The 26,749-nt window shown below is 42.7% G+C and overlaps 1 protein-coding gene across 1 annotated transcript in view; it reads right to left on the bottom strand.

Moving 5' to 3' along the window:
* Positions 1–26,749, bottom strand: part of ntng1a (netrin g1a) — a 76,152-nt gene that overhangs the window by 4,252 nt on the left and 45,151 nt on the right. Inside the window, exons 4-7 of the mRNA XM_026305675.1 lie at positions 26,179–26,205; positions 12,451–12,618; positions 8,032–8,166; positions 2,219–2,443 (exon numbers count right to left, since the gene is read on the bottom strand). Of these exons, the coding sequence (XP_026161460.1) occupies positions 2,219–2,443; positions 8,032–8,166; positions 12,451–12,618; positions 26,179–26,205 (555 nt within the window). The remainder of the gene's footprint in view (positions 1–2,218; positions 2,444–8,031; positions 8,167–12,450; positions 12,619–26,178; positions 26,206–26,749) is intronic.

The raw sequence follows: 26,749 nt of genomic DNA, 5'->3' as shown, positions 1-26,749 counted from the left end.
CTCTCAAGCCAAAAACAAACTAACATAAGCTGGTAGCTAAGCTAGCCAGTGGCCCATCCTCTCTTTGTCCAAATGTGTTTCTAAGGCAATGTCAATAAGTGTCAAGGTAAAAAATGATTCTACCGTATCTAAGTGGAGCAGGGTCAGTCCAACAAAGACACTGGGAACAGGAACAGGATGTTTCAAGAGGAACAGTCGCTTCACTGGTTTTAAATGACGCCAAATGATGGTGGAAACATGGAAACAGTTTGTTGGGTCTCTTTAGAAAAACCAAAGAAAAGTTCAGAGTGAAGCCTGAAGGCTTTTTGTCAACTTTCCATTTCCTTCCAGGCATCTGGAAACACTGAGCTTTAACCTGGATTTACACTTGATATCAATATTTCTACACTTCCTGCTGTTGGCCTGCTCTTTGATAAAAGGGGAGTCTTGACATTGCAGTACTTGTTGCGAGGGCCTGTACCATCCACAGTTGTTTTCCTTAGTGGGTCACAGAGAGTTTCATAGTCATAAATTGTGAAAGGATATCACTCCTGCCTCAATCAGGAATGTGAACATGTTCTGCTGTTTTAGGTTCGCTACACAAACTAAAATGTTTTTATTCAATAGCTTTAAAGATATGACATTGTAAACTACGAAAAAGTAAAGCGGAAACAATGGTGACAGAAAATTCAACTCTTCAGGGAAATTACTAAACTATTCATAGAGGGTGTGTTATATTTGAGGTTGCTAGTTCTCTGCCAATGTTAGGTGTGATGAATCTAATCTGCCAGCATTGAGAAGAAGACTGTTGTCTGACAAGCATCTGCAAACTCCATTCATTTCTACTTCACAGGGATCCCATCGACAGATAGTTCAAGAAAATATATACAGTGAACATCCCAATGTTATTCACTTATATAATTTCCAACTACTCTATTCATAATATAAACTGTCTGACTAGTGATTGAGAAAACCGTAACATTAATTATCAATCTAACACACCTAACACCTAAGAGCCAATGTTTAATTTCTCCCAAATCATTTTTGGATTCCTGTGAAGAATTATTGTATTAATGTATTTTACTTTAAATAACGGCTATTGTTTAAAAATGTCAAAATGAGTTAATTATGAAGGTACACAATCGAGATAATCCACAAAGTTTCAATTTTTAAACCTTTATTCACTTAAATTCTCAATTATTAAAGCAAGAACAAAACATTTATATTTACATTTCATCAACCTTTTATATGTAAACAGATTCTTTGATGCAATTGTGTTGCCAATATAAAAGAAAATAAACTGCACAGTTAAAATAATTTAACTGTAAGGAACAAACAAATATAATGCATTTGTATGTCTTGAAGTTATATTTTTTTGAGTCAAAGTCAGCAAAGAAACAAAAACATTTGCTTACATTAGCCTCCTCTTTTGTTTGCTGAGGCAAGAAAAGAAATTACAGATACACCTGTGTTTCCATGTTTCCATGTACAGGTGAAATCTATCTTCCAACCATGGTCTCAGGCAGCGTGGTGGCTGTCAAACATAAAGCTTTTATTTGAGATTCTTTTGGGAAAAAAGGCCAGAAAAGTCTTTCTAATACCTGTGCATCACTCAAATCAGACAAAAGTTTCTTTCAACCGTCATGTGTTTACACATCACACAGGGGAAATGAAGAAAAGTGACGGCGAGACCTCAAAGGAGAAACAGAAAGCTGTAGGGCAGGGGTCTCTAACCCTGGTCCTTGAGCACTGCTGTCCTGTATGTTTTCCAGATATCCCTGCCCACTGCTGATTACCTGGATCAGGTGTGTTCAGCCAATCAGAAACTGGAAGGGCAGGGATAGTAGGAGAACCTGTAGGACAGTAGCGCTTGAGGACCAGGGTTCCCTGTTGTAGCAGGATTAACATGGGCAACGTTTTTGTGTCCCTCCATCCACAATGGGCTAACGGCAAACAGTGACAGTTTCAGAGGCAAACATTTCCTATTCAGCATCTGTCCAGCCTATGTTAAGTTCCATAGGCATCCTATGTGCAGCCAGTGTTGACTCATGCAGGAGGTGATTGGTAGCCGCTTCTGTTGTGGCAATAAGAAAGGAAGTGAATGGGTCTGTCATCTTTGATTTTTGTGAAAGCAGTGAAAGGAGGTGTAATATCTGGTGTGGCTTAGATGGAGAGGGAGACTTACAGTTCGTTGCACATATTCTTAGTAGAATATTCTTTACAGTGCACTAGCAGAAGTTCTCTTTCAGCAGTGCTGAGCCCATCAGCAGCATCAGTATGAGAGAGAACGAAGGTGTCACGGAGACCTGGCCCAAATTAGAATTCCTGCAGCCCCCTAGATCAGACTCGCAGCGGACCTTCTCACACAGCAGGCCTGTGTAGGATGAGGGACAGCTGCAACGGCTGTTGCTGATACACACTCCACCATTTTGGCAGTGCAGGAATTCGTTGTCACACACCTGGGCTGCAATGTAAAGATGGGAGAAAAGTGAGATTGACAAATGCAAGAGAGCTTTGGGTGACACTCAAATAGTTTATTTGAATTATTGTAAGTTACTTATTTGCTAGGATGATACTCAAATCACTGTGAGGAATTAGGACAGTGGTAATTCTCACTGATCCTGATCAGAAGTGTCCACATTTTATTCCTCCTACAGGAGCAGCTCAGCATAATAGGAAATCCACTTAGTGACCACACTCGTATGAGTCAGATGATCACCACTATCTGACCTGTAGCTGTAGCTAACAGCTGGTTACCTTAGCTTAGTAAAGAAGGCAAAAAGCAATAAATGGTGAGAACAACTAGCGTTGTAACCCAATGTGCCAGCACCTTTAAAGTTCACTCTAAATCATTTGTTTGATTTTTACATAAACCACAGTACCAACAATTTGCTGACCAGGACATGACATCTGTAAAACTGCACTTCATAAAGATTTTTCTACTTTAAAAGACCAAACAACAAATGTCATGTTAATAAGAGAGAGCAAGTGTTGATAGCAGCAGTGTGACATGGAAGCCAAGACATTATGAGGGACATAATGTTAAACTTGTACAGCCACTGTAACTAGATAAAGTATTAGCTCATCTGCCTCATTTACACTGAACTATATCAGGACTTGCTGCTTCGCTGAGACACGTGCACACACATATATTCTAGCAAACACCTGCATTTATTATCTCTATCTCTCTTTACCACACAAACACACACACTGTACAGAAATACATGGTCCTATGCATGTGTAGCAGCATGCCATAGTTACGTGGCATCTACGGCTATCAGGTAAAGAGGCAAGGGGATAAAAAGAGGCTGTGTCCTGTTTTGGATTTCAGCACACTTAAAACAGTTTCTGACAATGTTTTCGATTGCAGCGCTCATGCCTGGACAGTGTAACACTTCGCATGATCACTGTTTGCTTTTCACCATCACAAGGTGAGACTATTGTATGAGGCAGGTGTTTTCACATGATGGGAGGCACTACAGTGCACATCCCTTTGTACACTATGCCATCTGATACAGCTAGTTGACTCCTTGAGGGATGTGCACCTCCTTCCTATTGTCTGGCCTGTCACTCACTGACAGGGAGTTGAGCATGGAGAGACACTCTACACTGCCTTTCTCAGCATGCTGTCTGACAGTTGTGTTCTGGACAGTGTATTGGAAAGCTTCATGTCTGTCCCTCCAAGCACATTCTCTGGATGCACACTGGAGCAGACAGCAGCGGCTTCTTGTAGATGTCCTGTAGCAGCATGTGGTCATTGTACATCATGATATTCAGAAAGAATATGTAGTAAAACCTAAGTGCAGTCATAAACAATAGAGAGCATGTCCTCAATTTACGCATAGTAGTCTCTGCATCAGTCATTGATCTGGATGTGCTGCTGGCATCTCAGTATATTTCTACGGGTCTGCTTTCAGATGATCAGCTGTTGTCAGATGGCCCATATTGCACTGCTGACTGCTGGATGTAACTCTTATTGAAATTAAGCCTCAGGTAGTAGCTGCTGGCTCTCTCAACCACTTTGCGGAGTATTTCATCATGCTCCCTCATTGTGGGTGCTGCTATGAGAATGTCATCCATTATTCCAATGGCTCCACTGATGTCCTTAAGCAACTGGTCCATAATGCGCTGAAATATCTTAGGGGCACATTTTATACCAAAAGGCAGTCTCAGTCACCTGAATCTCCCACTCAGGGTATTAAATGTTGTAAGGAAAGATGAAGCTCCAGCTGCTATAGCATCAATCAGAATGTCATCTGGGTCAGCATACTCACAGTCCATTAGAAGCAGCTTCAAGTTCCTCACAAAGTGGTCTAGACTCTCTGATGTACAACTGATGATGCAAACTTATCCAAGACTTTAGTGGGACTGTCCTTTTCACCATCTCATTTCAGTGTCTTGTATATCTCCCTGCCTTGCTCACCTATCCACGTTCCTAACCAGCCAGCTTCCTGTTTGGGTTGAAGCGTAGAGAGTGGACCAGCAAAAAAACCCAATTGCAGCAGAATGTCTCGAATTCCTGATACAAATCCAAAGCGTCCCAATCAATCTTTCTGTGGTCTAATTGTGTGGTCATGGCTGTGTGTTTATTCTTGATAGCTTTCTCCACCCGTTTAGAATGTTGTCATACAAATAACCCATTTGGGCTTCCCTTCAGATTATAGTTATGGTTCAGTAGGTCCCTACTGAGCTACTGGACCCTACTGGATGGTTCATTAGGTTATCATCCCACAGATCTTCATTGTCATCATTATGTACATTACATAAGTGACGTCCTTAGGTTTAAACAAACTATTCAGTTCTATTTAGCCATTATAAGATATTCGTTAGGTTTAGGCATTTACAAATGTCTTGGTTAGGTTTAGGCATTTACAAACGTCTTGGTTAGGTTTAGGCATTTAAAAAAAAACATTTATTTATTTCCTAATGCTAATCGACTCTAATTGCCTCCAGTTGGTGTAATAAGCTACTACTGACCTATATAAATGGGACTGATGTACGCTGATAACGCCTATTCAATAGAGGCAACAGTGGCATCGGCTGGTTTCTGACGTCTTGTACTTATATTGAACAGACACAGTTTGGAGACATTACTGAGGCAGGGAGCAACTTGAGACTCATGTGTCTTTATTTCCAACCCAGAAGTTACAACAGTTACAGGCAGCAATGGGGGCCATACAAGGCAAGTGCAACAAACATAATAGTGCAAAAAGCCACTATTGATGAGAGTGTAGGTATGTGTATAATGCTCACCTTCAACCATCTCTCATTTGCATGTATGCTGAAAACAGCTATCCGCTTGTATTCATCGAATCCTGGTTGCACTTCTGGTGCATGATTACTGCTTCCTGCTACAGTGAACAAGCATGGTTCTCCTTGCTCCTCTCTTTGCTGAGGAAGACGCCAGCTGGTCTGGACACTTGGCTGGAACTTGTTAATTAAAGATAATTATAGAAACACTGCTGCTTCGCTAACCCACAGTGTGGGTTCGCCTGGGTCTGTCAACTGCTTTGCAGACCTGTTACTGCTGGTGCTTGCTGTTGCTGCTTTGCTTGTCTTCTGTTGCTGTGTTCACCCCCCTGTCTTACCAAGGGGAGCACCTGGCTCCTGGCCTGCCGGCTGCCAACACTCCCTGGTGAACAAATGTCATTGACAGTCGTTCTTTCGGACTGTGTGAGTGTGGTGTGTGTGAGGAGCAATGTTGGTGTGCTTGTTTTAACTCTGTTTGTCTGTTTTAGTTTTTGGTTGTTCATTTATCCTTCAATGATGTTATGTTTGACCTGTTAAACCCTGGACCATTTTTCAGCTTTGTTTATATAAAAACAACTTATGATCAAAACAGGTAAGACAAAATTAATAATCATTTTCCCCATGGTAAATGGCACTCTCGGGGCTGTGACAAACTGAGAGAGTGGCTCCAACAGATCCCAGGAACAACACCAGAGCTCTCAGTTCAGAAGAGCGCAGTGCTAGGAACAGCTAAGATACTGCGAAAAACCCTCAAACTCCCAGGCCTCTGGTAGAGGGCTTGAGATTGAGGAACACACACACACACACACACACACACACACACACACACACACACACCACCTGTAGAGGTGAGAAGGGAATTTTCATTGACATTCATTTGTGCTTTTTAACGCTACTCACCTTAATGATGACCTGTTAACTGCTGTGTGCAACAGCCTTAGCCAGCTAATTGAATGTCGAATATGAATTCACTCAAGGTAGTTTTGAAATAAATGCTGGCCATTAATAGCTAGGTGACATAGCTAACTGCTAGCAGCTATTCTCAGTAGCATGCAGGTTTCATTTGCCTTCATCCTCAACTTAGAATTGAAATGAAATCTTTAGGAAAGCTGAGTCTAAATAGATAGAATGAAATGGCTAATACACTTAATTAATTGAAGAGACACTTGGATCTTTTTAAAGGCTCAGGTCATGTAGACTTGGAAATGTCATGGAAATTGTCATCAAATCTCATTAAGGTTTAAGTAAGGGAAAGCACTCTTAGCTTGATGTGTGCTATATTCCCCTTTAAAATATGAGAATGACATTTTTATTTGAAATTCCCTATGAAAATTAATTCTGCATGCAAAATTAAAGGAAAGCTTAAGTAAAAACCAAGTCACCCACATATAGCAATCGTTTGGGGGCCTCAAATGAATCAGAAATATGATTTAAAAAGAAGAATCAATAAGTTTGATGATTGATGTAGCACTTTAAACCGTCATGCAAACCTTCTAGGCTCAGGTTTAGGACTGAAAACATGCTTCTAATACTTTGAAGATCAGTTTACAGAAGCAAGTGGAAAAACAGACTTAAAAAAATCGGCACTTCCCTCTCAGGGTGTTTGTACAAGTGTTTTAATAGTGAAGAATTGCACTGAAAGAATTATTCTCAACACCCTGTGCAGGTAAATAGAGCCTCCACTAGCAGTAAATGATAAGATTTGCTGTGTTTGCTTTTGATATGCAATAATATTTAGAGAGATGGGCTAGGTGTGCCTGTCTGGGCCGGGGTTTGTTTTCAGTTTTGATTGCATTTTTCAGTATGCATACAGATAGAGTCCTTGGGAGCATGTAAATACAGCAGCAGGCCAGTGAAGGTCAAGACTACAAAGTTTTTAAACTTTGTCAGTCATGAAGTAACTTAGCAGTGAAATCTCTTAGACCAGGAATGACAGTGGCAGGTCTGGTCCAGAGCTACCAAAAGCGCAGGCTTGAAGTCTTTGTTGTCAAAGGGGGTTCAACCAGCTATGAACTATACCACTTTGAGGGTTTAATGGGTGTGTTCAATAAAGACACAAGAAATTAGAATTGTCTGTGTGTGGGAAAGGCAGCACAATGGTTATCATTGTTGCCTAACAGCAAGAAGGTTTTTTGGTTTGAAACCCATCAGAGTGTGTGGAGTTTGCATGTTCTCCCTATGCTTGCGTGGGTTTTCTCCAGGTACTCCGGTTTCCTCCCACAGTCCAAAAACATGTATGTCAGGTTGATTGGTGACTTTTAAATTGCCCATAGGAGTGAATGTGAGTGTGTGAGGTTGTTTGTCTCTATGTGGCTCTGTGATGGATTGGTGACCTGTCCAGGGTGTACCCCTAAATTGACGACAAAAATAGAGTGTGATCAGGATGCTTTTATGTCTACAGAGTTATCAACGGATTTCTTTAACTGTCAGAGAGGTAAAAACTTCATCATGAGGTATGCACTTAGTTACTTACATTTACATTTACATTTTACAAATTACATTTGGTAAATAAGCAGCATGCTCAATATCAAAATGACTTCACTTCCCCTTGTTCCCATCCGGGACATTGTCCTAGGCTAAAAAGGATTCCTCAAATGGTACTGACTTAACTGCTGTGTTGTTAATGTCAGACATGGCTAGATAGCTGAGTTACTAAGCAGCATGCATCCTGCCATGTCAATGCTTTTTCCCTGACATAGAGGGTACCTGCTGATAGTACATTGTTACAGCAGAAATCAGAGGGTCTGAGCTGACGAGACAGAATAAGGGAAGCTGTGTAGGCAGGGTTGTGGTTCTACTTACATTTACAGCCATCGTCCCAAAAATATCCGGGTAGACACTCCTGACACTGAGGCCCAGTAGTGCCCTCCTTACATGTACAGAATCCTGTGTCATTACATCGATCACTGACTGAGCCAAAGGGATTACAATTACAGTCTGTAAAAACAAGACATAGACAATCAGGCTGGAAATAGGGTTGTACAATGATTCCCATGTTTCACAGTATGGACCACAAGCCCTGAGCTCATTAGAAGGCCAACAAGATGCTTTAATGTTATAACTGGTAAAAGCATGAATATACAGTACCAGGTTTGGACACACTTTCTCATTCAATGCAATGGTTATCTGTGTCACACTTTTAACTTGTAGTGTATTTTAATGCTTTTATATAAAAAAATGCTTCCATATTAACCATAAGCTAAACAAAATGAGAAAGAATAAGCTTGATTTTAACACTATGTCAGCTTATTTGTAAATACTATATAATGTATCTTAGAGTTAGATATGCCTGTACAATAAACAAATATGCAAAGCAAACATGCACTGCTAAAATCAGATTCAATTGTACAGTTGGAGATAAAAAGACAAAGAAGAGACAAGAAATGTGATGAGCACATCCTGGATGGATCATGGCACAAAACAAAAACAAATGTTAAATCTTAAGATGTTAGAAGAATGGATATTAAATTGTTGTATGCTTGCAATTTTATATTTTTAAATAGAACTAATGATTAATGTTATAACTTCCTCATAAGTTTTCTTATGTAAATTGGTACTACAGTGGTTGCAATTCAAAACATTATACTTTTTCAACATGTTATGTTTGTGGTGGTATTACACCAGGAATGCAGTGGTTTTAGCCTCACCAGGCAAAAAATTTCCAACATGCAGTTCTCTTTTCTGCCACCAGGTGTTGCAAAACTTCTTAGCCTGTGTGTAGATGCACAAACCTACACATACAATAGATAAATAAAATCTAATACACTGGGTCTATTAAACATGGAAGACCATAAGTTACTAAAAGAGTATGTACAGTTTGGTAGAAGGAAGACAAGTTTAGAGTCATACTGTGCTAGAAAACAGCAGCAGCTCCCTTCAACACACAACATTTTCACAGTTTTAAAGTCAGTAAGGCTAACCCTAACAGAAACTTAAAACGTTTTCAGTCCTGTCCACCAAAACCTAAATGGTCCTCAGACCATAAACTTAAAAATAAAGACGAACACAACTGCATGTAGTACATACAGTAGGCTACAGTAAAGAAACTCATCTTTTTAATGGACTAAGTGTACACACAACACACCCTACAGCAGGGGACTCCAGCCCTGGTCTGCTATTGCCCAGGTTCTCCAACTATCCCTGCCCTTCCAGTTTCTGATTGGCTGAACACACCTGATCCAGGTAATCAGCAGGGATATCTGGAAAACAAGTAGGACAGTGGCCCTCAAAGGTGTGAACTCCTTTTCATGACTGCATTTAAATGTAAGTGCCTTAAGTGCCTTATACAGCTTCGTTTAGTTTCTGACGGGGACTACATTACTGACCTAGTCTTACATCCCTGCCCAACAAAACTGCCCCTTTAGCTTCCAGTGTCCACATAGAAACACTTTTTGGTGTTGATTTAACATTTTTGCTGTGCATATGTGTACAAACTACAGCTACACATACATTGACACATCAGTAAAGTGTTTCCAGCCAATAGATTTTTACTGTGATCTTCCAGCATTAAAGTCAGTTTTCTGTCGATAGCTTAAATTTGATTTGCTTAGAGTGAAGCTTCATGTGGTATCAAACTCTTGAATGACAACTGCACGTTGTTCACCTCTGGCAAACCTTCCCTGGGCATTATGGTTAAGGAAACAGCAGAACATCATTCATTCAAAAGGCATGTTATGTCATGCCTTATGTATGTATGTATGCATGTGTATTAAATATATATACAAATATATATATATATATATATCCATACACATTCCATACAAAAACATATCTGTTTGCAGTTTAGTTGCACAGGGATGTTTTAGGAAAGAGGGTTGGCTGTCCTTGTGATGACTGTGAAAATGTCCAAAAAGTCACTCTTAGCCTCAGATGAGGGACTCGTTTCTATACTAGACCTTAGTGCTGCATTTGACATTATTGACCACAGCATCTTATTACAGAGGCTGGAGCATGTGACTGGTATCAGAGGAACAGCATTAAAATGGTTCCAATCCTATTTATCGGACAGATTCCAGGTTGTTCATGTCCATGATGAACCTTCCACGTGCACAAAAGTTAGTTATGGAGTTCCACAAGGTTCTGTGCAAAGACAGATTCTGTTCAATTCAATTCAATTCAATTCAATTTTATTTGTATAGCGCCAAATCACAATACAAATCATCTCAAGGCACTTTACAAAAACTAAAACTAAAAACCCAACAAATCCCTTATGAGCAAGCACTTGGAGACAGTGGAGAGGAAAAACTCCCTTTAACGGAAGAAAAAACCTCCAGCAGAACCGGGCTCAGTTTGGGTGGCCATCTGCCTTGACCGGTTGGGGTGAGTGGATAGAGCAGAGAGAAAAGAACAGCAACAATAAACAACAAATAGACACTGCAGGTTGGTGGGGCCAGAAACTGCACATCAGCAATATACAGCTCCAGGACCAGGGACACCTGCAGAAGGTACAGAGAGAGAGAACAGCGAGAGAGGGAGAGAGCACAAACTAGGGGAGAGAGAGAGAGCACAAGGTTAGTGACATTCAATGGTGGAATATACATGTGAGGTGGGAGGAGAGGAAGAGAGGTGAAGGGAAGGGAAACGGGGGGGTTAGGGTAGAGGAGCTCAGTTCAACGATGGTCCCCGGGCGGTCTAGGCCTATAGCAGCATAACTAAGGGATGGTTCAGGGTTGCCTGAAGCCAGCCCTAACTATATGCTTTGTCAAAGAGGAAGGTTTTAAGTCTAGCCTTAAAAGTACAGAGAGTGTCTGCCTCCTGAACCCAGTCTGAGAGAGATCATATTTCTCCTATATTAGCTTCTCTTCATTGGTTCCCTGTAAAATCCAGAATAGAATTTAAAATCCTTCTTCTCACATAGAAATCCCTTCATGATCAAGCTCCTTCATACCTTAAAGACGCCATAGTACCATATTATCCCAATAGAGCACTTTGCTCTCAGGGTGCAGGTCTACTTGTGGTTCCCAGAGTTTCCAAAAGGAGAATAGGAGGCAGAGCCTTTAGCTATCAAGCTCCTCTCCTGTGGAACCAGCTCCCAGACTGGGTTCAGTCTGGGTACAGACACTCTCTGTACTTTTGAGGCTAGATTTAAAACCTTCCTTTTTGACAAAGCGTATATTTAGGGCTGGCTTCAGGTAACCGTGAACCATCCCTTAGTTATGCTGCTATAGGCCTAGACTGCCCGAGGACCATCGGTGCACTGAGCTCTCCTACCGTAACCCTCCCTTCCCTTCCCTTCCCCTCTCCTCCCTCCTCACATGTATATTTCACCATTTAATGTCACTAACTTTGTGCTCTCTCTCTCCCCTAGTTTGTGCTCTCTCCCTCTCTCTCTGTACCTCCTGCAGGTGTCCCTGGTCCTGGAGCTGTATATCGCTGATGTGCAGTTACTGGCCCCACCAACCTGCAGTGTCTATTTGCTGTTTATTGTTACTGTTCTTTTCTCTCTCCACTATCCACTCACCCCAACCGGTCGAGGCAGATGGCCGCCCAAACTGAGCCCGGTTCTGCTGGAGGTTTTTCTGCAGTTAAAGGGAGTTTTTCCTCTCCACTGTCACCAAGTGCTGCTCATATGGGACTTGTTGAGTTTTATTGTTTTTTGTAAAGTGCCTTGGGATGATTACATTGTGATTTGGCGCTATACAAATAAAATTCTGAGGTATTTTTAATTTAATTTCTGATGGGTTGTGTGATTTCCATGTAACATTTCCTTTTTCTGGGTTGTCACATCAGGTTACGAGCAAAATAGTAACATTACCTGTGACCAAGTGTCAATATATGAGGCCCTGGCAATGCTCTGCTTTAAGTGGATATTCTACCATGCTATTTCAAGTACTAAACGTCTGTGATGACCTCAGGCCTACAGTAAATCATTGGGGCGTGTCCCTTATTTTTTCACATTGAAGGTTTGTGGTTGTGCTCTGCTTATCTAACTTTTAGGAATAAGGCAAATAAGTGTATTGCCCAAGATGGTGAAATATTCCTTTCAGGTCAAAATTAATATCATCTAAACTAACTTGCAAGATGCCAAATTATGTCATTAATGTAGCAAGGTAATTTGTATAGAAAATCATATTAGGTACTAAAAATAAAAATGCAAAAGAAGATGTTGAGACCAGACATGAAGGACATGGAGGGTGTCCAAATGATGAAGCACTGTAGAGCATGAAACACATGACACTTTTCACATGATGAGCTAAAGACAGAAGGTGGGGGGGGACTAACCTATGCACACATTTTCATCGTCCAGTTCTGCTGAGGCATTACGGTAGTAACCCAGCTTGCACAACTGGCAGTGCTGACCTCTAGTGTTGTGCTTACATCTCACGCAAATAACGGTGTTCAGCAGCTCGATGTAGCTGCAGCGATTGGAGTGGCTGAAACATTCGCAGTCTTGCAATGAATGACAGTAGTTGAAGAGAACAGAGATAAAGGAAGGTAGATGTAGTGGAGAGTGTAGGAAGAGCTGCTGTTGATGTGAGTGCACAGTGGGATTAGCAAGAAGCACCATAGCATGCAAGGTTAAAAATGGAGACTGTGTTGTGGAGATGTTGGCCGCTAATTTAGAAAAACACAGCATTAGTGGGACTCACAAATGACATATCACTTCAAGCACACCACAGCATGAAATAAGGAAGGCACTGAAATGATGGCACAGAGACAGTCACATCAAACCAAGAATTAAATGGAACTTTCAATCCAGGCAATGGCAAAAGGTAATTCTGAATTTTTCTGTGTGAGTTCTTAAATTTCTGGTCAGAACAGACTAATGTGAGAATTAGATAAACCTTCAGAATCTAATGAAATGACATAGATTCTAAAGTCAAGAAATAAGTATTTCTAAAGGCTATTTTTGTCATGATCCGCGTCTTGTGACTTCCTGTTGGTCTTTTATTTTGGCGGGTCATGACCAGAACTGGTTTTTGTTTTATTCTGTTCTCTTTACTTTGCCCCAATTAGTTAACGTTTTCACCTGTGCCTTGTTTTGTCCCTCACTTTATATACCTTTGTTTAGCCACAGTGTGTTGTCGGGTTGTCTGCTCACAACTGCCGAAGCCTTCTCTGACTAAAGAGTTTTTGTTTGCCACGCTTGCCATGCTTTTTTCCCTTTTGGATTTATGTTCATGGATCACCTCGTTTAGTTAAGTAGCCTTTGTTCTTGTATTTGTTTTCCAAGCTTTTTCCAGTCCCAGACTGGGCGCATCATTGGTCCAACTTTAATATTATAACCCGACACATGACAATTTTTATAGACCAAAAGTGACTGAGTCATTTTAAAGACTAAAAGTGATCGAGTGGCTCATTTTAAAGACTACAAGTGTTTTGGAGTGAGGTTTAGTTCCGGTTCTGGACTTTTATTTTGGGTAATTTCCTGTTTTTTCCTGTGTTGATCTTGGTTAGCTTTGTGTCTCGTTAGTTCATTAGTTTCACCTGTTGGTCATTAGTCTCAGTTTTGTCCATATATACCCCTGTATTTCCTTTGTTCTCTGTCGGAGCATTGTTGATGATAAAGTGATAGATGTTATGTTTGTCCAAGGAGAGCTTTTTGCCCGTCTCCAGTTTTGTCTGTGCCCGGTGAGTCCAGGCTAATAAAGAACTGTTTTGTGTCCTGCATTTGGGTCCTCACCTCTCCTCCTTCACCACCACACCACTTGCATTGTGACAGATCGAGTGGCTCTTTTTAAGGACAAAAAGTGACAGTCACTCATTTTAAAGCCTAAACATGACTAAGTAGCTGTTTTTTAAAAACTAAAAGTGATTGAGGGGCTCTTTTTAAAGACCAAAAGTGATTGCCTCATTTTAAAGATTAAAAGTGACTTTTTACAGACTCACTCATTTTAAAGTCTAAACATTATTGAGTGGCTCTTTATAGACTAAAGTGACAGACTGTTTTTAAAGACTAAACATGATGGAGTGGCTCTTTTTAAAGACTAAACATGATGGAGTGGCTCTTTTTAAAGACTAAAAGCGACAGTCACTCATTTTAAAGCCTAAACATGATTGAGTGGTTCATTTTAAAGACTAAAAATGTTTGCCTCATTTTAAAACCTAAACATGATGGAGTGGCTCTTTTTAAAGACTAAAAATGATCGAGTGGCGCCTTTTAAAGACTAAACGTGACAGCCCCTCATTTTGAAGCCTAAACATGATTGAGTGGCTCTTTTTAAAGACTAAAAATGACAGCCTCATTTTAAAGACTAAAAGTGACTGTGTCTTTTTAAAGACTAAAAGTGACTGACTCATTTTAAAGACTAAAAGTGACTGAGTGACTTTTTAAAAACTACAAGTGATTGAGTGGCTCTTTTTAAAGACTAAAAGTGATTGACTCATTTTAAAGACTTGCTACAACCCACATTTTTCAGAAAGTATTGCGAATGCAAGTAAGGGTGGTGAGTTGTAGATTGGATAGTACTGTATGTCAGTGCCTGCAATATGCATTGACAATGCTATGCTAATATGGAGCTGGACTGCAAAATCTCCTATTGCAGACTATTATAAGTCACTGACTGCCTTGCGCAAAGGGGTGCAGGGTCAGTCTGATATTTTGGTTGACCACTGAAACCATATGGCTAATCCACTGGTTAGTGCTCCAGGATTATTGAGGCTACACTTCAGAAGAAATATTGGTTCACACAGTGGGCTTGGGTGTCACCTAGTGGGGTGGAGTTCATTGTATTACAAACCTCCTATCTTACCTTTAAAAAGAAAAAGAACAAAAGAAAATCATGACTTCCAATTAAAGACCAGCCTGTCAAAAATAAAGAACACAGCACAATCTAATTTCTAATAAAAAACAAAAAAAAGAAAAACAATAGATGGGAATGAGTGGCATTGGTGCTTTGTATAATTCAGTTCTGTCTTTTTCTGCAGACAAAACCCATCCCCTAAGTCCTCTTTCCCTGCAGGTGTCCCTGGTCCTGGAGCTGTATAGTATGGCCTATGTGGTGGGAGAGAGAGCTCTCTGTTCATTAAACACTTCTGCCAGATCTAAATACACAAAAGGGACTCCTGACAGATCAGGAGATTTGTGGTCCAGCCAAGAAGGTACTGATCGTGCATTGGGTAAGGCAGAGAGAAGACAATGACAGTGACAATGAGGACTCCAGCTAATAATGGAGGTCAGAGATGAGTCAATATGTAGATTATGTGTGGTTAACTAAGAATAACCCAAGATCAGAGGAGAAATAATCATGATTCTCTGTGATTTCCTGAAAGAATGACTTGAAATTCTTGTGTCCTTTGTTTTATGTCAGTCAATGCTTGGCCATTAAGGGCTTTAACCAAAAGAGGGGTAAGACCTCACATTTAGTATGAGCAATCAAGACCTCATCAAAAATTCCCCTTAGCCCCAGAATGAGTAAGAGCTGAAGTGGACAGGGATGATTTTTAATGACTAGCTTCTAGCTTCTAACAATGTTTTAGTGGGTGAGGCATTTGACTTCACATAATTCCCCAGTATCCTCACCATTACTGGGAAACTGGGGGTCCTACTGGTTTATTACACCCTGCCACATAGTAAATATACTGTTAGGGTTTCATGTTCGGTTTTGTCTGATGTCCTAATAAATTAGAAGATAGAGATCTAAAGATCTCTATCTTCTTACCCATGAGTGAATGAATGTGGGTGGTTCCCTCTCTTAGCAGGTTAATCGGGATAACCGGCAGCACCTGGGACTCCCGAGCGACCCTGCAGGCCTGCTGGTCACCTGTCAGTCTATTTATAGCTCGGCACGATAGAGAGTGGATGTCGGAAGATTTCTTGGGCCACCAGAGACAGCAAGCGACACTGGGATCCTGCCTTAGATTAGCCACTTACCTTATTGATGTTTACTTTTGTTCGTCCCCAGTGAGAAGCTGTGTTGTTTTCCTGATTTGTGTTATTAAATACTTCTCGAACCTGCTTCCCGACTTCCCAGTCTACTCCATTCTGCACTTGGGTCTAGAATTAAGACAAGCGTAACAGAATCTTCCGACCAGCACAGATGGACCCAGCGGAATTGGAACAACTACGGGCCACACTTTCCGCCCAAGGCACAGCGATCCAACAACAGGGTCGAACTTTGCAAACACTCATGGATCAACAACAGAGTCTTCATGACATGGTATCCCACCGCGCCACCCAGGTTGCTCAGTCGGGGACACCGCCTTCCCTAGCTTTGGCCGCCGCACCTCTAGCCCGGGAACCCTACATCCCCACACCTCCACGATATGTAGGGGAGATCGGGAAGTGTGACAAGTTTATTCATGCCTGTACCTTGGTTTTTAAGCAACAGCCACTCATGTACAGTACGGAATCCGCCAAGGTATCCTTTGTCGCAAGCCTGTTAGCGGACCGAGCATTGGCGTGGGCGGTGGCGATGTTGAAGAACAAACCCTCATTATATGAGGACTACGGGGCCTTCATTATTGAGATGCGCCGGGTTTTTGATCATCCCCGAAGAGGTAGGGAGATTGAGGCTTCAACAGGGAGATAGTTCCGCAGCTGACTACCCCATCTCCTTCCGTATTCTGGCCGCGGAGCTGGGCTGGGACAACCGCGCCTTGCAGGCGATTTTTCGGCGGGGACTACGAAGTGAACTCCGGGCTGAGCTCGCCGTTCGGGATGATTCTCCGTCCTTGGATAGTCTCGTCACCCTCGCCATAGCCGTCGATGACCAACTGACAGCCTCTCGCCGCCACCTGCTTCCGGATAGGGCGGAGCCAGATGGGGTATCGGCATCAGCTGAGGTGGCTCTTGCTCCGGAGGAGGCCATGCAGCTAGGCAGGGCCCGGCTTTCCGCCCAGGTAAAAAGACACCGTATCTCGGCAGGCCTCTACTGTGGTAAACCTGGTCATTTCCGCAGCTCTTGCCCAACACGACCAAAAGATCAGGCCCCTCGGAGTTAGAGGGAATCCGAGTGGGCCAAGCTAATATTCCTCCCTCTACGACGGAGCAGTCCACGGTGGAGGCGTCGGTGAGTTGGGCAAATTGTCACATAAACACATATGCCTTAATAGACTCGGGTGCTGATGGTAGTTTCATCAGTTCGGTTATTGTAAATAAGCACCACGTTCCACTAGAATAACTTCCTGCACCTCGGGAAATTAGGGGTTTGGATGGCACTGTTCTGGCTATAATAACACATCGCACGCTCCCTCTCACTTTAAGGGTGTCAGGAAATCACAGTGAACTTCTAGTTTTTTGTTATGGATGCTGCCGTCACGCCGTTTCTACTAGGTCTGCCGTGGCTGAAAACACACAATCCCATCATAGATTGGCGCACCAGGCTAATCACTTCGTGGAACACCTTCTGTTATGCCCATTGTTTAGCTTCCGCGCCCACAAGCCCTGATAATTCCATTTCGGACTTGTCTACTGAGAATATTGACTTGTCCTCGGTTCATCAGCAGTACCATGATCTGAAGCTGGTTTTTAGTAAGGACCGAGCTAGAGCCCTACCTCCGCATCGGCCTTACTACTGTACTATAGACATTATACCCGGTTCCACGCTTCCGTCCAGCAGATTATATAAATTGTCTAGACCCGAAAAAGAATACTTAGAACGATACATCAATGAATCCCTGACATCCGGCTGTTGCCCGGGTTGCTCTCCGGGTAAGCGAATCATTTTTGTCTTGCAAGCGTATCGTGTTGTGTGTGTTGCATAGTTCGTCTACAGATTAGCAACAGACTAGCTATAGTTTAATACCCCTAAAAACTAACTAAACTCTAAACAATTCATTAACTGCTACATTCCGGTACTAGTCAAGTACCTTTCTATTTTGACCGGTATTTATTGCTATTTCCTGACTTAGCGCTCGTTAGCCTACCGGTTAGCTTAGCTAGCTAGTTAGCTGAGCTAACATGGCCTCTCCCTCTCTCTCTCTTTCTCTCTTAGCCTAGTCCCGTTAGCTGGTGTGGAGCCACCGAGCTCAGGGTCTGTTAGCGGTCCAAGGGCAGCTCCGGAGCAGCCCGGAGAATTAGCCTGGGCGACGGTCCGACGGAAACGTACTCCTAAGCAGAAGCCCACGGCTCATCACCTGCCTGTTCACGTTTCTAATAGATTTTCCCCGCTCAGCGACACACCCGCTGAGAAACCGACTCTGATAATTGGCGATTCCATAGTCAGGAACGTGAAAATAGAGACACCAGCGACCATAGTCAAATGTATTCCTGGGGCCAGAGCGGGCGACATCGAGTCAAATCTGAAGCTGCTGGCTAAGGCTAATCGTAAATATGGGAAAATTATTATTCACGTCGGCAGCAATGACACCCGATTACGCCAATCGGAGGTCACTAAAATTAATGTTGAGTCGGTGTGTAACTTTGCTAAATTAATGTCGGACTCCGTAGTTTTCTCTGGACCCCTCCCCAATCTGACCAGCGATGACATGTTTAGCGGCATGTCGTCGTTCCGTCGCTGGCTGTCTAGGTGGTGTCCAGCAAACGATGTGGGCTTCATAGACAATTGGACCACTTTCTGGGGAAAACCCGGTCTGGTAGCGACCCGGTCTGGTGGCATCCATCCCACTTTGAATGGTGCAGCTCTCATCTCTAGAAATTTGGCCGAGTTTATTAGCCGACCTAAAGCCTGACAATCCAGGGTGGGGACCGGGATGCAGAGACTCAGTCTAAAACGCCTCTCTGCAGTTTCCTTAGAGCCGCCGCCACCCTCAAATCACATAGAGACTGTGTCTGCCCCTCGAACATATAAATCAACTAAATCAGAAGTTAACAGAAGAGGAGTTATTCATAAAAACTTAATAAAAATTAAGACCACTCCTCTTATTGAACAGAAAAACAGAACTGTCAAATGTGGACTATTAAATATTAGGTCCCTTTCATCTAAATCTTTGTTAGTAAATGATTTGATAACTGATCACCAAATTGACCTACTTTACCTTACTGAAACCTGGTTACAGCAGGATGAATATGTCAGTCTGAATGAATCAACCCCCCTCAGTCACAAAAGTGATCATGTTCCTCAAAGCACAGGTCGAGGTGGAGGAGTAGCTACAATCTTCCACTCAAACTTATTATTAAACTTTCATCCTGAGAACAATTTTAACTCACTCTTAGTCTCTCACATCCAAACTGGAAAACACAAAAACCAGTTCTACTTGTCACTGTGTACCGTCCACCTGTCCCTTACTCAGAGATTTTAACTGAATTCCTTGACTTCCTGTCTGATTTAGTGCTTAGATCAGATAAAGTTATTATAGTGGGAGATTTTAACATTCATGTAGATGTTGAAAATAACGGCCTCAGCATTGCATTTAATTCTATGTTAGATTCAATTGGTTTCATTCAAAATGTTAATAAACCCACCCAGTGTTTCAATCACACCCTTGATCTTGTTCTGACCTATGGCATCGAAATTGAACATCTAATAGTTTTCCCCCCAAATCCTGTTTTGTCAGATCATTCTTTAATAACTTTTGAATTTAAAATGATGGATCATGCAGCGTTTGGAAGAAAATTCCACTACAGCAGATGTGTATCCGACAACACTGTTAATAAATTTAAGAAAATGATTCCATCTTTATTTACATCTATGCCAAGTATAAACATAGTGGAGGGCAGCTGCTTCAATCCCACTCCCTACCAAATTGATCATATTGTTGACAGCGCTGTAACCTCACTGCATGAAATGCTTGATTCTGTAGCCCCTCTGAAAAAGAAGTTAGTGAATCAGAGAAGACTAGCCCCATGGTATAATTTACATATTCGTACCTTAAAGCAGGCATCACGAAGGCTGGAAAGGAAGTGGCGTTCCACAAACTTAGAGGAATTTTTCTAGCCTGGAAAAACAATCTACTAACATATAAAAAAGCTCTCCGTAAAGCCAGAACTGCATACTATTCATCACTAATAGAGGAAAATAAGAACAATCCCAGGTTTCTTTTCAGCACTGTAGCCAGGCTGACAAAAAGTCACAGCTCTGTTGAGCCCAGTGTTCCCTTAGCTCTCAGCAGTGATGAATTTGAGTTTGTTTACAAATAAAATCACAACTATTAGAGATAAAATTCAGCAGATGCTTCCTATACCTGCAATAAATGAATCTTCTACTACAGTAGCTCTTGAATCATCTGTAGGACCTCAGTTATGTTTAGACTGCTTCTCTCCCATAGATCTCTCTGAATTTACATCAGTAGTTGCTTTATCGAAATCATCAAAGTGTCTCTTAGACCCCACCCCGACTAGACTGCTTAAAGGCACCCTGCCATTAATGAACTCATCTTTATTGGACTTGGTAAATTTATCTCTAGTATCAGGCTACGTACCACAGGCCTTTAACACTGCAGTAATCAAACCTTTACTCAAATAATTGACTTGTTTCAATACTTGTCCTCCTAGACCTTAGTGCAGCATTCGACACCATTGACCACATCTTATTACAGAGACTGGAGCATGTGACTGGTATCAGAGGAACAGCGTTGAAGTGGTTCCAATCCTATTTATCGGACAGATTCCAGTTTGTTCATGTCCATGATGAACCTTCCACACAAACAAAAGTTAGTTATGGAGTTCAATTCAATTCAATTCAATTTTATTTGTATAGCGCCAAATCACAACACAAATCATCTCAAGGCACTTTACAAAAACTAAAACAAAAACCCAACAATTCCCTTATGAGCAAGCACTTGGCGACAGTGGAGAGGAAAAAACTCCCTTTAACGGAAGAAAAAAACCTCCAGCAGAACCGGGCTCAGTTTGGGCGGCCATCTGCCTCGACCGGTTGGGGTGAGTGGATAGAGCAGAGAGAAAAGAACAGCAACAATAAACAACAAATAGACACTGCAAGTTGGTGGGGCCAGTAACTGCACATCAGCGATAAACAGCTCCAGGACCAGGGACACCTGCAGAAGGTACAGAGAGAGAGAGAGAGGGAGGGAAAGAGCACAAACTAGGGGAGAGAGAGAGCACAAGGTTAGTAACATTCAATGGTGGATTATACATGAGGTGGGAGAGAAGAGGGGGGGGGGGGTTAGGGTAGGGGAGCTCAGTGCACCGATGGTCCTCGGGCAGTCTAGGCCTATAGCAGCATAACTAACTAAGGGATGGTTCAGGGTTGCCTGAAGCCAGCCCTAACTATATGCTTTGTCAAAGAGGAAGGTTTTAAGTCTAGCCTTAAAAGTACAGAGAGTGTCTGCCTCCTGAACCCAGGCTGAGAGCTGGTTCCACAGGAGAGGAGCTTGATAGCTAAAGGCTCTGCCTCCCATTCTGCTTTTGAGAACTCTGGGAACCACAAGTAGGCCTGCACTCTGAGAGCGAAGTGGTCTATTGGGATAATATGGTACTATGAGGTCTTTAAGGTATGAAGGAGCTTGATTATGAAGGGATTTGTATGTGAGAAGAAGGATTTTAAATTCTATTCTATATTTTACAGGGAGCCAATGAAGAGAAGCAAATATAGGAGAAATATGATCTCTCTTGCTAGTTCCTGTCAGCACTCTGAACGTGCTGTTCAGTATGTCCGATTAGTCCTGAAGAGACTTTTAGAAAATAGGCTCTTCGTAAAGACGGAGAAGTGTGACTTCCACAGGACCTCCATCAGTTTCCTGGGTTACGTGGTGGAGGAAGGCCAGATTAAAATGGATCCTGCCAAGGTCCAGGCTGTGGTCGACTGGCCTACTCCTACAACAAGAAAACAACTGCAGCGCTTCCTGGGGTTTGCTAATTTTTACCGCAGGTTTGTGCGCATTTACAGTTCGGTTGTCACACCTCTAACGGTGCTTACCTCGCCCAAGGTACCATTTGCCTGGTCATCGGCAGCGGACCAGGCTTTTCAGGACCTGAAGCGACGGTTCTCGTCTGCCCCGGTGTTGATACATCCGGACCCAGATGCGCAGTTTGTGGTAGAAGTGGATGCTTCCGATGTTGGGGTGGGGGCAGTATTATCCCAGCACACCAAGAAGGACGGAAAATTACATCCGAACGGAATTACGACGTGGGCAACTGCGAGCTGCTGGGCCTTGTCCTGGCTCTTCAAGAGTGGAGACACCATCTGGAGGGGGCGACTCACCCATTCTTGGTTTGGACTGATCACAAAAAAAGACTGAGCCCACGCCAAGCTCGGTGGGCCTTATTTCTGACCCGATTCAGGTTCCAACTGACCTATCGACCAGGAACTCAAAACCAGAAGCCGGATGCTCTTTCCCGGATTTTTGACTCAGACCATTCAGAGTCAGGTACCCCAGTTCCAGTTCTAGATCCAGGCTGTATTGTCCGGCACATTGAGTGGTGGATAGAGACGGAGGTCCGGCGGGCTTCAGAGGGATTTCCGATCCCAGACAATGTGCCAGAGGGAAGAATCTTCGTTCCACCAACCGTGTGAGCCTCTGTGTTGGCTTGGGGACATCAAGCACGGGTGGCCTGCCATCCTGGGGCACGACGCACCCTACATCTTCTTCAGCAGCGCTTCTGGTGGCCTGGGATGAAGGGGGACACAGAGGAGTTTGTTGCAGCCTGCTCCGTCTGTGCCCGAAATAAATCTTCCCACCGATCTCCGTCTGGACTTCTGCAGGAAGGTCTGCAGGAAGGGTTTCTGTAAGGCACTGGGGGCCATCACCAGCCTTTCCTCAGGGCATCATCCCCAGTCCAATGGCCAGACGGAGCGGGCCAACCAGAGTTTGGAGGCAACTCTGTGTTGCGTCACGGGGAAATACCCCACCTCATGGTCACAGCATCTACCGTGGGTGGAATACGCTCACAACTCTCTGGTATCAGCAGCAACTGGTGTTTCTCCTTTTGAGGCAGCCATGGGGTACCAACCGTCCTTATTCCCATCTGCGGAGAACCATGTGGCCATCCCTTCAGTCATGGATCACATCCGTCGTGCCCGCCGGACATGGGTGGAGACCCGGAGAGCGCTGAGCCGATCGGCGGAAAGGAATAGATACATTGCTGACCGTCGGCGCATTCCAGCCCCTGCTTATTGTCCTGGCCAGAAAGTATGGTTCAGTACTAAGGATTTGCCCCTCAATGCCGCTAACTCTAAACTGTCGCCCCGCTTCGTTGGTCCTTTTGCGATCGAGAAGGTCATCAGTCCTGTGGCAGTCCAACTGAAGTTACCAGCTACCATGAAAGTGCATCCTACATTCCATGTTTCTCTGCTCAAGCCCGTGGTTATCAGCCCACTTGCTCCGACTGGGGAGCCCCCACCCCCCCCACCACGCCTGGTGGATGGGGTACCGGTCTACGCTGTGCATCGACTTCTAAAGGTTTGAAGCCGGGGCAGAGGGTACCAGTTCCTGGTGGATTGGGAGGGGTATGGACCGGAGGAGAGGAGTTGGGTTCCAAAGTCCGCCATCATGGACCCGGAGCTCATCCGTGACTTCTACGCCCGTAACTCAGGTCAGCCGGGGCAACCCGGCAGACCGCCCTGTGGCGGTCATTGAGGGAGGGGTACTGTTAGGGTTTCATGTTCGGTTTTGTCTGATGTGCTAATTTAGATCTCTATCTTCTTACCCATGAGTGAATGAATGTGGGTGGTTCCCTCTCTTAGCAGGTTAATCGGGATAACCAGCAGCACCTGGGACTCCTGAGCGACCCTGCAGGCCTGCTGGTCACCTGTCAGTCTATTTATAGCTCGGCACGATAGAGAGTGGATGTCGGAAGATTTCTTGGGCCACCAGAGACAGCAAGCGACACTGGGATCCTGCCTTAGATTAGCCACTTACCTTATTGATGTTTACTTTTGTTAGTCCCCAGTGAGAAGCTGTGTTGTTTTCCTGATTTGTGTTATTAAATACTTCTCGAACCTGCTTCCCGACTTCCCAGTCTACTCCATTCTGCACTTGGGTCTAGAATTAAGACAAGCGTAACATATACTGGTTTACTATGTGGCAGGGTGTCTAAATCACATAAGTCCAGACTGCCGCTGAAAAACAAATGAGCATTGATGCAGTAGTTGGACAGGAGAATTGTTGGTTGCAAGTGGATGACAGTGACTTGCAGCTTCTGGGAAAAGAGTAGAACATGGGGTTACTAAGAGTTCACTGAGACAGCAATGTCAAAGTTGGCCAATGATTGCTACCACAGATGGCAGAAGTATTATCTGGCATCGAGGTGCTGTAGAACAGAGTTATTCATATGTGATGCATTTTACAAATGGGGAGAGTCTGGGAAGAGACTTCTTGGTAGGGAATACACACAACTGTAGAAATAAAGATGTTCCACATGACTTAAGGCAGTAAGTCAGGAAACAACAAATACACTGGGGCAAGACTGACATGGTGAGCAAAGTGAATGCATCCAAAGAATCATTAATATGACCTTAGAGAGACTATGTATGTGCTTACTGTGACTTGCTGTTTTATGTGTATGTTTTGGCAATAGTAATGACTGAATGGAAGAAAAAAGGATAATACCCTCTTAAACTTTGTATTCAAATCATGATTTAGCAAGCCAAGCTAACCACAAATTCTGTTCATCTTATCTCCTAGGTAATCAATATCTAATTACAGTGTTTTTTGATGGAGGAATAACAATGAATAAATAATGACAGTGTTGGGACTTGGAATAACAAACCTCTATGGGTAGCATAACCTCCTAATTACATACAAGTCAGTATTTCTGTCACTGATGTACTTTGCTGTTGAAAATGGAGAGAACTGGAGGGAGGAATTCAGATCCTTGTCATGTCTTTGTTTCTTCGTTTGAGCATTATTTCCAGTGATACTGACCCTATTAATCATGCAGTCATGGCTAACTACCATCCAGTGGTGTCTTGGCAGGAGTACCTTGACTTGTGTGAACAGAACATGTGACCCCTGTTCATGAGGTTGAGAAATGCACTACATCCTTTTTTCTCTGCCTTGGAGAATAATAATGTGTGGATGGGATGGATGTAAAACACTTGTGGGCCCATTAGGGGTTAAATTCCTTCTTGACTATTCTCAATTCTATTTCAAGTTCATTAAGCCAGACAGATTTGGTTTATGCCAACCAGTAAAGAAAAAATCTATTCTGGCTCTGCAAGATAGCATTTCTTTAGGGGCATTTCACTGATTTAAATCAATCACCTCCCATTTTGCTCAACCTACCTGAATATTCTCTAACTTTAATTAGCTTGAATAACAACAGAGAAAGTGTTGTACTTCTTTTCCATGTCAGCTTTGCCTGTAGTCAAATTTAACAACCTCAGTTTTGATTAGTCTTCATTATTCTTGCTTTAAGTGATGCACATAAACTTGGGTTGTGCTGCAAACAGCCTCACCATTTTCATTGAGTTTTACAAAACCAAGTCAGTCAGTGTTTTGTGTTTGGGGTGCATACTGCTGTCACTTGCCCTTCAACATACATTACCATATACATAAGGCATGCATGCAATGTTCCAGGACAGTCAGGCCTCGCATTTTGTATATGACAGAGAGAACTGATGTGAATATACATGTAGATACAGCATATATGAAGAGCATGCACACACACTAAGGTCTAGGCAGACTGCATGGGATAGAAGCATCATTTCTAAGGTTTGAGAAGGTGAACGTGGAGGCAAGCAATGGAAGATTAGTAGGCAGAGGAGGATGGATGTGGTTTTGTCTTTGTAGCCATGTGTCCATTTCTGACTTATTGCATATCAGACTTTATATTCATTGCTCATGACCAGTCTAAGCTATGCTTCAAAAACTGACCACCTGGGATCAGTGTGCTTCCTCCCTGCATCCCTCACAGCAGGTTTGTGAAATTTGGACTTTTTTGGGAAAGACTGTATAAAAGTCAGCATGAAGCAAAAGAATTCCTATTCATTTTAACTGTAAAATGCATTATGTCTGTAATTATGACTGTAATGTCTTAGTTACAGGCTTGACCATTTAATGAACATGGTGTGGCTTTATCTTTCCCTAAAAAAATCAATTATTGACAAGGAATATTGTAATAAAAAATGAACAAATGGCATGAAGTTCAGGAATCTATGGAGAACCAAGCAAAACATCAAGCATTCCAGTTTGTAAATGTTTACTTACTAACTGGACCAATGCTATTAGCAATACCTGCAAGTGAAAGACAAAAGAACAACTTAAATTAAGACAGAAAATGGACTTTAGAGCAGTAACTACATAAATTCTTCCTGGGACTTATAGTCTGTTTATGATTTGACTATCTGTAAATTATCTGCATATTTATTGTTTTCCTTCTTCCTCCTTTTTGCTTCAAAATGATATAAAAATCATCTTGTTCACTCATTCACAGAAAACAATACACTGATTAGACTTTTGTAAGGCCCTTTATTGTAGTAAAGGCATTGATTTAACTTTTCTAAGACACTTTTGATTTAGAAAGGGCATATGCAAGAAGGCATTCCTGATCATGAATAATCATGTGATTCACCTGAGAAGACAAAGACCTGCATAATGAACGTATCAGTCAGGAATGTGGCTGAGACGGAATTACTCGTCAGGAATTATATCCTCCGCTAGAACTCAAATATAAATGTTTGTCATCTGAGTTGCATTTTTCAGGAAGACAAAGTAAACTCTTTGTCGCTGCCCAAAACCATCCAAAGTGCTTCTTCACCTGCGTAGTGTGCCATCATCC

The sequence above is a fragment of the Mastacembelus armatus genome, unplaced genomic scaffold, assembly GCF_900324485.2.
Source record: "Mastacembelus armatus unplaced genomic scaffold, fMasArm1.2, whole genome shotgun sequence".
Classification (NCBI taxonomy): domain Eukaryota; kingdom Metazoa; phylum Chordata; class Actinopteri; order Synbranchiformes; family Mastacembelidae; genus Mastacembelus; species Mastacembelus armatus.
This window is presented reverse-complemented; position numbering and strand designations above follow the sequence as displayed.